The 15,336-nt window shown below is 38.9% G+C and overlaps 1 protein-coding gene across 3 annotated transcripts in view; it reads left to right on the top strand.

Moving 5' to 3' along the window:
• Positions 1 to 15,336, top strand: part of vps13b (vacuolar protein sorting 13 homolog B) — a 297,571-nt gene that overhangs the window by 7,948 nt on the left and 274,287 nt on the right. For 2 of the 3 annotated variants that reach the window (XM_085290668.1, XM_085290669.1), the window contains exon 4: positions 12,762 to 12,879. In XM_085290668.1, coding sequence (XP_085146794.1) covers positions 12,762 to 12,879 — 118 coding nt within the window. Of the gene's footprint in view, positions 1 to 11,228; positions 11,259 to 12,761; positions 12,880 to 15,336 lie in introns of all 3 variants that reach the window. The other variant, XM_085290667.1, reaches the window with a different exon arrangement.

Here is a 15,336-nt window from a genome sequence, read left to right as displayed (position 1 = left end):
GATTTGCCTTGGCTTCTCCACGGCTTCCAGCACCACCTTGCACTTCATCCACATCCATTGTTCCATGACATTGCAGCCAACCAGCAAGAAACATTTTAATTATGAAAATCATAAAGACAGAAAAATATAACTGTATCAAAGGAGCAAAACAATTAAATAGTTAGATGGTTAAATGGTTAGAGTAGAGTGAATACAATAGTGTCAATGAATCAACACCTTTAGGATTTTTATCTGATTTAATACTCAGTTCAGCATTAAAATAAATCTAATGGGTGATTTTAATATTCATCTGGATGTTGAAAATAACTGTATTTTATTTAATATTAGGCTAGGTAGCATTTATCAAAATGCAAATGGAGTATTTAATGAACTGTTTCCTTCTCGGTTTTCATGTAAATGCAAAGTACAAGTTTGTCATGGACAGTGTTGGGCAAGTTACTTTGAAAAAGTAATTAATTATAGTTACAGGTACTAATTCAAAAAGTAACTGAGTTAATAACTGAGTTACAATATTCTAAAAGTAATTAATTACTTGAAAAGTAACTATTGCGTTACTTTAAAAAAAAAAGTTTAACCCTCTGGGGTCCAGGGTATAATTGACCATTTTTAACTACTTTTGATTTTCCCTCCACATTTTACCTTTAAAAACTATTTACTTAACTAGATGGGTGGTGACCATGGTGGCCATTTAGAAGTCGGCCATCATGGATACATCTTTTGTTTTTTCAATAGGAAGAGGGCCATGTGACACATCAAACTTATTGGTAATTTCACAAGAAAAACAATGGTGTGCTTGGTTTCAACGTAACTTTATTCTTTCATGAGTTATTTACAAGTTTCTGACCACTTATAAAATGTGTTCAATGTGCTGCCCATTGTGTTGGATTGTCAATGCAACCCTCTTCTCCCAAAAAAGTCTAAGGGGGTCAGATCGGGAGACCTTGGGGCCCATTCAACTGGCCCACGACGACCAATCCACTTTCCAGGAAACTGTTCATCTAGGAATGCTCGGACCTGGCACCCATAATGTGGTGGTGCACCATCTTGCTGGAAAAACTCAGGGAACATGCCAACTTCAGTGCATAAAGAGGGAAACACATCATCATGTAGCAATTTCAAATATCCAGTGGCATTGAGGTTTCCAACTATCGTTGTACCCCATATACCACACCAAACCATCACTTTTGTTGTTCCAACAGTCTTGGAGGGATCCATCCAATGTGGGTTAGTGTCAGACCAATAGCGGTGGTTTTGTTTGTTAACTTCACCATTCACATAAACGTTTGCCTCATCACTGAACAAAATCTTCTGCGTGAACCGAGGATCCTGTTCCAGTTTTTGTTTTGTCCATTCTGCAAATTCTGTGCGCCAATCTGGGTTATCCTCGTTGAGATGCTGCAGTAGCTGGAGTTTGTAAGGGTGCCATTTGTGAGTAGCTAATATCCGCCCAAGGGATGTTTGACTAATGCCACTCTCCAGTGACATGCGGCGAGTGCTACGCTGTGGGCTCTTGCTGAATGAAGCTAGGACAGCCACTGATGTTTCTTCATTAGTGACAGTTTTCTTGCGTCCACATTTTGGCAAATCCAACACTGAACCAGTTTCACGAAACTTAGCAAGCAGTTTGCTAACTGTGGCATGGGAGATGGGTGGTCTCGTAGGGTGTCTTGCATTGAAATCTGCTGCAATGACCCGGTTACTGCGTTCACCAGATATCAACACAATTTCGATCCGCTCCTCACATGTTAACCTCTTCGACATGTCGATGGCTGTGAACAAAGAGAAACTTGTAAATAACTCATGAAAGAATAAAGTTACGTTGAAACCAAGCACACCATTGTTTTCCTTGTGAAATTACCAATACGTTTGATGTGTCACATGGCCCTCTTCCTATTGAAAAGACAAAAGTTGTATCCAAGATGGCCAACTTCTAAATGGCCACCATGGTCACCACCCATCTTGAGGAGTTTGCCCCCTCACATATACTAATGTGCCACAAACAGGACTTTAATATCGCCAACCATTCCCATTTTATTACGGTGTATCCATATAAATGGTCCACCCCGTACTTTACTTTTTGGGTGGATAGACTGTGAACTTCCTATAAAGTGATTAATAAAAACATTATGACCACTCACAGAAGAAGAAAATACTGCTATCTTGTAACAAGGTGTGATAATGGTTGGTTGATTAGTACAGAGGAGCTTTATGTAGCCATTGTGTACGGTGCTGGAGAAATGGGAAGGGGTAAAAACAGATAAAAAATAAAAAATAAAATAAAAATTGATCAACTTTGAGCACGACCAAACTTGTGACTGACTCAGTGATGACTGTGTCAGATCATATCTGAAATGACAAGGCTTGTGAATTGCTTGCCATCAGCTGTGAACAAAGAATTTCCAAACTGCAACCTACTGACAGGGAATTGGGGGATGTGCTGGATCAAGTTTGATCCATACCCCCTTCACATCACAACTTACACCACTTAAAGGATCTACTGATTATATTGAATTCATAAATAAAACTTAAAACATTTGATCCAATGTAGTTTTTCCTTAAGTGTACATACTGCATGGTCTCTGACAGAATGAAACCTAGTGAGTATGTGGTCATTGAACTTAAATTTCACAAGTCAGAAGATGCAAAGGAAAAGTTGAAAGAAGTAAAAGGAAACAGCTTGTGGAAGTTTGCAATCAGATAGCACAAACTGAGTAATCTCTGTTCCAATGCCATCCGGAAATCTTGCCTTTGATTCTCTGCTAGCAGGAGCAAATGGCTTTCAGAGATTGCACCGTAAATCCATCTGATCATCAGCTCAGTGGGGCCTTGTCTTCAGGACTGAGGAGACAGAGGACAAAAACACAGAGCTTTGGAGAATCTATTTTCCTTGAATCTAACCCCCTATAGCAGTAACAAAACCCATCCATGACTGTAAATAATAAAAAGATGGAGTAATGTTGGCACACTGTTGACTCCTTAGGCAGGTTGGAAGCTGCAGCATGCATTCTGATGAGAGAAAAGGAGAACTACTGAAGGACAGAAGAATAGCCAAGTGCATGTGCTTGGGATTAGTTAAAAAGAATCTCTGTTTGTTTTGTCATTCAAAATGACAGTATATATGACAGTACAGTAATGGCAATCAAGACAAATCGTTAGGCTGTTATGTGAGCTCTGCCTGAAAACTTACATACAATAAATCCGCTTTCTGCAAACTTGTGTTTATTGATTTTTCTCTTGTAGTTGAAGATAGATTTAACAATGAAGTATTGATGATTTGTACTAAAAATTTGAAATACTGCAGGAGACACTGGGTCTGTTGACAATAAGTAGAACTACTTGTTCAGAGTTGAGTGGGTTTTTTTTGTATTCTGCATGTTGGCAGGCCAACAGCTGGTGAACGGTTTGTTTCACGTGCAGCTTTAATGTTTACATATGCTGAAATTTTGTTGTCAGTAGGTCTGTATTTAATGGTGAGCTAAATATGTGTTAGTAATCATACACTGTCTCACTACTAGTCTGTCCCCTTTCTCTAGTCTCTAATGGAGAGTGACCCATTGCACTGATCTCTGTTCAGCATTCCAAAGTGATTCAAAGCATCTGTAGATGGCAGTGCAGAAGTGTGTCATTCCAGAAAAAGAGACCTTACCCTCTGCCACCATTGCTTGTGAGTCAGCCAAAGCGGAATTACCCATAGCTTTGTCTTTGAGGTCTGTGTTCCTGGTGGGATGAGGTTACTTCTGCTCCACAGACAAACCTCAGACACAGGAAAGCAGTTGGGGGGAAACATTAAAGCCAGTGGCTTTGTGATTCCAGTGAATCAAGTGGTGATCAATACACACTGGCCAGGATGCTGCTACTCTACAGTTTAATCCCTGCTCTCAGGCCATCCGGGCTAGAGCAATCCCTCAATGCAGCTTGTTATTTGCTGCGTGCTCCCACTGATATTGTAGTTTGGGAAATGATTACCATGCAATTAAGACTAATGTTCACTCCATTAGTCCTGTCCTCTTAGAAAAACTCTAGGATGATATTGTATTGCACTTTGGAACGGTGTTTGCTTTATAAGCCTTAAAATGTAGAAAGGACTGTAAGACGTGATTGCAATTTAGAGAAGAAATGTACCCTTTCATTTAGATCTTTAGATCATTATTTTTTTGTTGTGTGTCTTTTTGTCTTTATGCAATCTACTAAGATGGGTATTTTTTCACTTTCAGGGAGAAAAAGTTACTAAAAGCAGTAACCCTCGTGTTTGTGTGTACTTCTATATTGCACAAACTGTGCTCTGTTTCAGGATGAGTGCATGCTCAGTTTAGTAGACCCTTACTCAATATTCAAATGATGATCCCATTAATGACATGGCATTTTAACCACTAAAATCACATATGCAACCTATTTAGTAGAAAACCTTTTCTAATCATGTGTTCAGTTTTTTACTAAGTGAATTCTTTCTGTATAGCTAGCCTCTACCTTGGCAAGTTCAGCCCCCTATCATGTGTGGGCAAGAGAAGAGAAATGCAGCATGAATAATGACCCAGCATTACACTTTCCATGGTGTATGTTGCAGATATAGATAAAACTGTGATACTTGGTTATAATTTCCTGACAAAACATATCTTGCACCAATATTGTGATGTGAGGTGGTTAACATGTAACCTTACAGAGACAGTACGCAGTATGAAGTAAAGTAGTTTAAAGTTTAAAGCAAGGTTTGAAAATAAAAATCTACAATAAATTGATGAGCTGTGATAGTTGCTTACTTTTTCTTAATGTACAGAGTGCTTTGAGGTTTCAGCTTTATTTAACCTAACCCTTACAGAAAATAAAACTCTTTCAGAACTGTACAGTTTAAAACCAATCTCAGAATAATCTATTAAAAATGTAGATCCTCTATTATTCTTATTATAGAATTTTTCAATTTAGCTTTTTTTTTTAATATATCTCACAAAACAGGTGAACGTTTTTTGGCCAGGGCCAGGACCTGTACTTTACTTTGCTACGGAAAACAGTAGGAGACCTGAGATCTATGGATAAGGACTAGCTTAGGATTCCAACATGTTTCATTGATGCAATTGAAATGATTTGTTTTTTATGTAAGGCTGACAGTTTTCCATCTCTCAACCAATGTGATGAATGCTGACACCACCTCAGTTGCTTTTGGACCCCAGTGTATAAAAGCTATGCAAACATAATGCCGGCTGCATTCCGCTTGCGTGCCTAAACCTCCTGCAGTAAGGCTTTGGTATTTCTCAACATTGACGGAAAGTCCTCTCCCATTTTGCTCTGTTTGATTTATTCTATCTTTCTGGTTTCAGAACATTGATGCTCTCCAAGAACACTTAGGCCTCTATAGTTTGTGCCTTCCAGCTGCACCTCACATGTGCAATTAAGTTGTCAGAGTAGCCTGAGCCGCTGCTTGCGTTGTTCTTGGAGACTGGTGCTTACATTGTTTAAGGTGTGCTTATGTTTTGTATAATGAACTTTTATTTGTGTATGAAAAAATCGGAAGGCCCAGAGATTGCATGGTTATGATTTGACAGTTGGTGTTAAAATCAGGTCTTGACCACTAGTTAGCAGCAATTTTCCAAAATGCTGATATAAAGATAAATAAGATATATAAAGAAATGTATATCAGGATCTTATAGACTAATAATTGTGAAGTAAAAAAGATGTGATTGGCAGTAATTACATAATAAATAATTGGAAAATAACTGGGCACTGCTGATTATTCTGAGTTAGAGCTATTCCTGTGTTTGGGAATTCCCCGTGTGTGTCGTAATTGACTTGTCTAAGATGTGTTGTTTTTTTTTGTTTTTTTTTGCACATGCCTGTGTGTGAGTGCATATGTCAGGGATCTGTGTGGAGTGTTTTATTGTAGCTAACACATTGCAGTTATTAGCATTAGGGGGTAGCTGTGCCAGCGTAAGCAGAATGCCTCACATGCTCAGCCTGGGCTTGTGGTTAGCTGATGGAGACATCTGAAGGACCAGAGCCTCTCAGATCTAAATCAGGAACAATTTCTCCCTCTTTCCGATTCTCCCTCGATGTGTCTTTCTCTTTTGATATTCCTGCCTCCACTTTACTGTTGTCACAGTCCTGTTTTTCTTCTTTTTTTGACATGGCTTCTGGCTCTTTAATCTTTGATTCTCTCACTCTTTGCTTCGGTTGACTTTCTGTATTCTTCTATTTCCTTTCATGTTTTCTTCTTTTCCCTAACACTTGTTACTTGTGAACACTGAAGTTGAGGTCACTAGTAGGAGCATAAAGAATTTGAATGGGCTTCAATGGAAAGTGCAGTGGTTTGTTGTAATTATTTATCCAGGCTCCAAATTCCATCATGGCACCTATATTAGTTCAAGCCTGTTTGAATTCCTTGTTCCTGGATGTTAATCAAGTCTCAGAATTGGAGTTACTCAGACTCAGAGTCTTTTGTTTAAATAAAAAAATGTGCTAAACATTGTTTGTGAGGATAAAAGAAGACTGACCTCAGCACCCCTATTACTTTTGCAGACCTGCTTACTATTGTGGAGAAATGACTGCAAAAAGCGATTTTGTAACAAAGAATCCAGTTTTCTGCATGAATACACAGGGCTTTGAGATTTATTAGATTAATGTAGAATTATGGACAGTTAAACTGGAACAACATCGGCTACTGTACCGTAAACACAAGATTGGTTTCTGCTGGTTTTACTTAAGACAAATAAAATGCACTGGGCTTTGAACTATTACCTGAAAGTGCAACAGAACAAGAGTAGAGCCAAAATCACCTAAATGTCAAATGTTTGAGGAGGGCACTTAACTTTTGGCCTTTGCCTTTTACATTTTAATTTTTACCATTTACACTTTAAGTTTATCTTGTTGTATGTTTACTGGAACTTGGTTAAAGAGCTATACTGAAACTGCAGCCAGAGGTGATCTGTCTGGTGAGAACAGCACAAGGACAATGCCTGAACAAATTAAATACTCAGAAGTCAGAAGACCTCTTGTAGCTCCCTATGGGTCTGCTCTGTAACTGGGATCCCCGTTTGTCTTTGTTATTGTAAGTATGTTGGAGGCAGATAATAAACATAGACAGTTTGACTTGGGTAGAGCAGAGGCACTCTTGGCAGAGACCTCCAACATGACATCACCGGTGTCGTTGTGATTCCTCCCCCTTCAGAGTCAAATTCTTTTGTAATTATGCATTCTTCTTTTGGCACATGCTTGGGAATCTTTTCTATGTCTTTGCTCCCCCTCCTTAATGAATACTTTATATTTTGGAGCTTCTGAAGGAAAGAAGGTGTTTGCTTTGTAGCAGTTTTGCTGGGATGGAATGTGCCTAGTAACACTTCAGGTATTACAGACCTATCACAGCTCCCCTCACACTTTAATAATCCAGAAATTCCCACGAGTATGTTTTTCTCTGTAGTGGTTATAGTAACAGCAAACTTGGTAAGTTGTGCATTTTCAGACTGCTGAAAAAGTTTAATTGTCAGATCTTATTCTGCCTTGTGCTTTATTGGTGCAGGAAATTTCATCTTATTGGCTACAGAACATTGTGTAGAGACTGTAATATTTAATTTGTGCAGTTAATCCACAGTAAATGGAGGTTTGTTTTTGTGTAGTGGATTCAGTTACTGAAACAGAGAGGGGGGGAATAGACCACATTTTTGTGATATGCTACTTTCATTGAGATAATTATTCAGAATGTCACACAATGTGATATTCATCTGGGTTACTTTCAGGCTCTAATCCCCCCAATCTTCTATGGATTCCAGCTGCATGGCTCTAGTCCTTAAGTATTGGTCTGTATAGTATTTTATATTGTGTGTGCGTGTACATTTGTGTTTTTTATGCACATATTTCTCTTTAAATATGCCTATGATGTCTGTGTATAAAATACGTAGCATAATTATAATATTAATACCCAACAGTTATTTGTGATGGAGACTGTGTGAAATTCTGTCCTCACTACTCCAGCTTCTGTAGTTCTCTTCTGTTTGAGGAGAAAATGAACCCTCTGTCTTTAATCATGGTAAAATAGCTTTCTTCATTTGTTACCGTTTCATTAAAAAGCCATTAGCAGCTAATTTTTAGCCGAGCTGATGGATGCGTTCGAAGCCAAGAGACGTTAAAGAAAAGGTAATCTGAGTCAACTGTGATGTTCTCTGTTCTTTTCAGCAAAAATTCCGGTGGGGTTGTCATCAATGGTTCAAACAGCTTAAGTGTAAAAGAAGTGGCTGCATACCATTTGACATTACTGGAACCATCCCAAACTGTGACATTATGTTTAAAACAGTGAGCCCCTTTTCATGTTTTTATTTCTCTCTGTGCCAGCTGGAAACCATTCTTATGAGAACCAGGGTCAACACTGTTAAAACAAGCTTCAGACTAGCTAATTATAGATGGGATGAGAAGCTCTAGAAGAAGTGGAAGGATGGAGACAATGTCAGATATAGGTAAAGAAGATGAAACATGAACAAAAGTGAAATGAATACTGTGATAGCAAAGAAGGCCTTTGATGAGGCAAGATGGTGAGAGAGGGGGGAGATGAGACCTAGGAGCACTAAAAAAACAGAAGCACATTTTTAGGACAAAAGAGTATGTGTATCTCTTTAGTAGTGTTTTTTTTTTTTCACTATTGTTCTGGAAAAACAGCCTGGAATGTCCCACATTCTCATTATATCCTTTGAGTATCATATGATTCACTGGTTACTTGGAGGTGTGAATGCTAGGCCTTAACATGTCGGGCAGAGGTTCTGTGTGTGTCTGTGTTTATATGAGTACGTGAGTGATTTACAGGAGAAGGGGTTCTGTGTGAGATAAGGAGCCTATTGGGTTTCCTTCATTTATTTTCTCACTCTGTAGGCGTTCGCCCTCCCCTGCCGTGCCTCCAGTATCCAGGCCTGCTGCTTTGATGTCAGCATGAGTTCACCAGCAACCTGCAGAGGAAAAACAACAAAAACAGAGTGTGTTTATCTAGCAATGGTCTGCATGCTCCCATTAATGTGCTGAAACTGTGTGAAATTGACCAGTTTTAAAAATGTTTTGGTTTCAAAGATCAGGCGGTTGCAGAGAAGCGAGGTAGTCGGCTGCTGGTCCTTGCCAATTTTTTTTTTCCTTGTGTTAAACTGAAATTGGAAAATACTTAGCAATTTCTGAAAAGAAAAAATATAGTGCTTGTTTTTTTTGTCTAATATTTATTAAGAATGGGCAACAAAAACTCTGGTAATTTGCCTACTTTTCAGCCAGTCCAGGTCAGAGGAAGCCTCAAATCACAAGAAACTGTAGCAAGGGTGTTATTCTGCTCCCGCAAATACTTTATAAGTAGGTATTTGCGGGAGTATAATGAGTATTTTAAGACATATTTGTATTTTTTGAAGCTTTACTAGTTTACATATATGTCATTGTCACTAGCAGATATGATGTTACTGGTTTCTAGTGTCTGTGAGTTATAGCCAGATTATTTGTACAAGGAACTTGTGAGTTTCTTATCTACAGAGGTGCTGTTCCTAATAGCTGGAGGTGGTGGTGGTATTCAGCTAATGCGCTGAGCAGCTCATATGGGTTGACCCTCCAGACAGACTCAGCACACCGCCTCCTGCTCCCTGACTGAGTCAGACGATTACAGGAGGACAGGGGTCACGTCTGGCCTTCCTGTGCCCTAACCCTCTATGGGTGCCCACTTACCCTCTGAGTAGGGGGTCCCCCTCACCTGTCAGTCACACCACCAGCTTCATGTTTCTGTCCCTTTGTTCTGGTCTCATTATCATCAAGTCTCTTTCACTCTAGACGTCCCTCAGCTTTTCTTGGTTTTGCTGTCTCTCTTTTTTTTCCACTGTTTTTTCTCTCGCTTATCAATTGGTTTCATGTCTCTCTTTTCCTTTTTAACTACCATCATATTTGGTTAACAGCTGAGGTGACATGCCTGCAGGGGAAGCAGCCCTACTTTTTCCGGTCCTCGTGTCTATCTTTCCTTCTCCTTTTCTCCATCCTTCTTAGGCTCCCTGCCTGTGCTGTGCCCTGCTGTGGAATTGGAGAGATCGATTTACTTGGCAGCAGCTGAGGGCAGGCTTCATTTGTCCCAGGGCTTCCTTCTGAAAAGGCATTTTTCACCTCTGGAGAATTGCTCACTGCCCATGGTGACATTGAGCGCTTAATTGCGCTACTTCCAAATTTGGCAGTCTTGTTCTTCATAGTGGCAGTTCAAATTGTTGAACTCGATGTACTCTTGGCTTGCTGGGCTATGCATTCCTTTAGGTATAGATATGAGACTAAAGGGGGAAGGAGACTGTTTCTTACTCTAATGTGCTCAAGCAGGGTATTGTGATGTAAACTAAGAATTGGAGTGTGTATCTTAAACCTTCTTAATCAAATAACAATCCCTTTTCTATTGTAGCATGTTTAAATATTATAGGTGCAACTTTTCAAAGTGATGACAAATCTACAAAAGAAATGAGTAATGACCAGCAAATTTACACCTTATTATTCACAGATCTTTATTCGTTGTAACCTTGATGAAGTATTTATTATTTCTCCCTCTCTGTTTACCAATTCCCACCACTCTCTGATGAGGAAAAAACTGATTGCACAGTGGAGCTCTAGTGGATAGGGCCTTAGTGAAGTAACATGTAAATATTTCTACCAGAGCCTCTCTCATCTCTTTTGAGCATTGAGTGTTTACTGCACTGGGGGATACTTCTGTCAGTGTGTCTGCAACTCAGATAATGCAAAGTATGTTTAAAACCAAATCATCATTACTCAACTACAACGAAAGGGTTCACTGTCATTAAATAGTGTTAGAACCAGGGATTGTCTGTTACATATGTAAGCTGCATGAATGTATTAAAATTTGCAACACGCGACCTGCCTGCAAAGGCTGTCTGTCAGTTTAAACTGGATCGGTTCAGTATTTATAAATAAAGTGTGTGTGTGGAGTAGCCAAATATATTTGGTTTTGACACCTTCAGTGCTTACATGTGTCAGGATAAGGGGTGACTCCTGAGACGCTTTAATGCTAAACACATGTGATCTCCCTTTTCTTGTCCAAATTATCTGACTAACCTACCACCCAGGCTGATTGTGCAAAGGTTACAGTGCTGCAGTAACCTCTAATCAACGCCACACTGAGTTTTAACTCAGTAATCTCTCCACCTTTTCACTAACTTCTCAGTTTTGCCTCTAATATATTGTTTCTTTGACACTGTATCTAATTTTTTTTTCCCATTTCTTCATCCCATCCACTGCTGCAGGCTTATGTCTACCATGAGTTTGAATATGAGGTATTTGCTATTATACATAGTAGCTGTTAGGAGTTCAACATTAGCTGCTGTAGTCATAGCATTTTTGTGCTCTGATAAGTTTTTCCCCCCTATTCTCCAAATTGATCATTTATGGTTAAATTCGTCTTTACAACAGGGCTCGATATATTCCAAGATGCACACACGTTTATCATGTGGATACAGTGACAGATCTGACAGATTTCCACCCATAGAATCTTATTATTATTTCCAATCTTAAACTGTGACTTAGCAAATCCCTCAATCCCTTAAAAAGTCACATTTATTAAATTTACAAACTCAACCTTATTGTTGCCCCTTCAGTAGCTTTAATAAAATGTGCTGTTTTTAAGCAAAAAAAGAAATAAAAATAAGCCAAGCAATATTAGTATTGCTAGTGGTGCATTATTTATGCACCACTAGCAACTAGCTTGCTATGGACCAAAACAAATCCTGTTTTCCTTGCTTTTTGACTTTGCTGTTGGAACACAAACAACAGTGACGTCACTCCCAGCTCTGACATCTGACTTCTGAGGCAGATGGAATGCAGCATAAGTCCTTGGCTGTCAGTAGTCTAAAACCACTATTTCTGACCCCTCCACTGTTGGTCCTCATGTCTCTGCTGTTTTATTTGTACAGAACACCCACAAGCCCGAGGCTCTCTACGAGCTACAACAATAAATAAGCTCCTTAGCTTGAATCTTGGGTCATTCTGTTTATCACCAAGCTCATCTCTAAATGGGGGGGGTGATCATTTCATTTTCCTATATACACATTAATACATACATACACACATTTTGCACTTATGTTCCTGGGCTTGACAGGCCACCGGTGTCTCCAGTGTGGATGACATGTGCTGTCATGGACTAGAGACCTTCATCTTTCTCATTCAAGGACCAGAGTTTATTTGTAGAGGCCACAGGGATGGTTGTTAAATGGTGGGAGGAAGGTTATTCAGAAGGCTATTCAGAAGGTTTAGTGTAAGAAATAGTGGTGCATGGTAAACTTTCTTCTTATCACTGCCACCGCCAGTGATGCAGGAGAGCAGATTCTCAGTTTATATTCATTTCATTACTCTCAGTAACCAGATACACTGTAATATAAATTGTCCTTGGAAGTTAGCACAGTCAAAGGCCGCAAAGATCCTCTTTTCCACTGTCTGATAACAAAATTTATGTTGCTTGGACCTAAGTGGACCCTGGTGTAGTCGTGGACAAAGGCATTATAATTGTAACTTAAGCCATTATATATAAACAAATATATTCAATATTGTTACTCTAATTTCAATCTAAGAAACATGTTTTATGCATGAAAATTCACATATTCCATATCTAATTTAAACAAGAACTAGTTTGCACAATCTAGGATCACAACTACTATATGTTATATTATTACTTTACTTTAATGTGGTTATAACTGATAACTTATAACTACAGAGCTCTTGTAGAGGCCCTTTTGTCCAGCTTCTGTCATCACAGGCATTGTTGTTTGTTTTTGTTTTATCAGGATGACCACGAAAGTGGCTCTAGTTCTACCAGTCGCAGTGTCTCAGACAGCTCCAAGGCTGTGGCCAAGCCCCGTCGCCTACAGCAAGCTGCCCCGAGTGACCCAGACCTGCCTCCAGGTAAGTGATGTAAACTGGCTCAGTGAGGCTGTTCTGATTCCCTCACCTACCTACTTGACATCAACATGTTCCTTAAAAGTGGACTGTCTTAACTACATCAGTTCATATGATCTGATATGGGACTGTCAAAGTGACCACCACTGGTTAGCTATGACTTCCCTGCTCAACATGACTGAGGATATATCTATATATTTAGTTGTTGTTTTTTTAATTAGTTTTTCAAGTTCACAAAATTGCTTCAGTTAGTTTTATTTTATCCAAGGACCAGAGGTTTTTTTTTCAAAAGTAGTTAACTAATATTTTTTTCATATTTTATAACTTTACATACTTTAGTATGTATGTATGTATCATCTCCCGTTTACCATATAAGAGTTTTTATTTTGGGATGAGCCACGTAGCGCTGTTTTTCACAAGTGTAAATCACCCAGAGTGAGCACGGGGAATGTGCCTGTTATAAATCATACGGTGATGGCTCTTATCAACAAAGTTCCTTGACCACATGCCTCCCACAGGGCCACGGATTCCATGCCTACCTTACTGCAGCACTCTAGTGCACCTCACAAAGAGCGGTTTTGTTTGAGAGTGGCTGAATAATAGAATTTAAAAAAAAAAATTTATACAGACCTTTCACACCAGAACTTGTGAACACCAGGGCCCTAGTGTGACTGAATGCATTTTTTACCCTAATCTTTTATGTTGGCAGTTTTATTTTTAAAATGTATGGATGCAGTTATTTCAAATACCTCTGAACATATATACTTATGTAAGAAAATTTTCAAGTAGGTGTGCGACAACCTTTCAACCTTTAAGATCTATGAAAAATAATCTGTTTAGAGAGCACGAATGAAGGTAAAAACATAATCCAAGAGGCAGGGGTCATGAGCTGAGTTAGGTCAGCTTGAAAAAAAGCTTCACTTCCAAACCCTGGTGTGGTTGAATGTATGAACTTACACTCCTGGCTTGTTGTATCCTGGGAGGATCCATTTCCAGGCTTTACATTATGAGATAATATCTCTCCCCAGCTGTTAAAGCACGGTTCCTCACACCCAGGCATCTCCCTTTAGGGCTGCTTCCAACAGATCTCCCAGTAGAGTGTGTGTGTGTGTGTGCGCGCGCGCGCCATGATTTTAGTGTGTTCTTCTGTGTGCACACCCTTAACTTTTCTACTAGCGGACCTTATTTCAGCCCATTACAGACTGCAGAGACAACTTTGGGGTCAGAGGTTGCTGCACCTCGGTAATGGCAAGGAAGCAAATGAATGCCGTAATCCCAACCTACCTAATTAAAAGCTTGAGGTTAAAAGGTAGATGAGGTAAAACTAACCTGCTATGACTCAGACAGAGGATGTTTTCCCAAGAATAAGATACAAACCAAACCTGACAGGAGGCTTTAATGTAGTTGAAGTATGGTGTTTTTTTTTTCAGAGATGGGATGCTTAACATTAGTGCCTCCACAATCTGTTAAAGTGCTGAAATGTCTTTCAGAAAAAGATCATGTCACTACTATATTACAGTTCCTTTGAGTTACAGAAATTCCTTCAAAAGCCATGGTATACATGTGCTTTTTTAATGTCATTTTATGTTTCTTTAAGTTATTGTAAGGGTAGTCGGCATTAATGATGCTAAAACATAGCTGGGAAGTGCAGCTTTGATGCAAAGACCATTCAGACTTTCAAATCTTGTGACAGAGATGACTCTGTCTCCATGTAAAAACCTAACATAAGTCATAAATAATACATTATCTTTGTAGAATGTGAACTGTTGTATGTACCGTATTGTAAGAAGATGTAATATATCAACAAGTAAAATGGATGCACAGTTGATACATCTCCATATGGATATGCTCTTCAGTGCTAGTACTGGCCAATATACTACCTCACGTGTCAAACTCAAGGCCCGTGGGCCAAATGTGGCCACATCATTTTATCTGTTTTTTGTTTTTTTTATATAACTACAAAACAAAAACATCCACAACAACAAAAAAAGGATAGCAGCTTTTTCTCTAACATGTAGAAAAACGGTTACATATGTAACTTCTTTACACTGACAGACAGGGGAGTTTCACTGGTCCAGCCCACTTAAGTGGGCTGTATGTGGCCCGCAATATAAAATTAGTTTGACAACTCTGTACTGCATTAGGGCTGTTTGAAAAGCTGCACTGTGCTTTCTTTCCACACAACAGTGCATCTTAATCTTGCATTTGATGGTCTTTTAGTGTAAATGCATAACATATGTAATGTAAATACATTCTGTTCAGAATTGTGCACCATTTTTCACTGCATTTTAATTTTCTGTTATTTTTTATTTTAATTACTCAATGTTTTTTTTTTTTAAATTTGGATTTTGCAGCAATTTGTGACTATATGTCTGTGTAAAGCACTTTATAAATAAACTGTACTTACTTACCTTTACCTATTATGATACATTATTACATACTTTCAGTCGCCATCATGCCATA

The sequence above is a fragment of the Mchenga conophoros genome, linkage group LG11 (assembly GCF_057382185.1).
Source record: "Mchenga conophoros isolate Kocher_MC1m ecotype Shallow Benthic linkage group LG11, M_conophoros_male_GT1.1, whole genome shotgun sequence".
Classification (NCBI taxonomy): domain Eukaryota; kingdom Metazoa; phylum Chordata; class Actinopteri; order Cichliformes; family Cichlidae; genus Mchenga; species Mchenga conophoros.
This window is presented reverse-complemented; position numbering and strand designations above follow the sequence as displayed.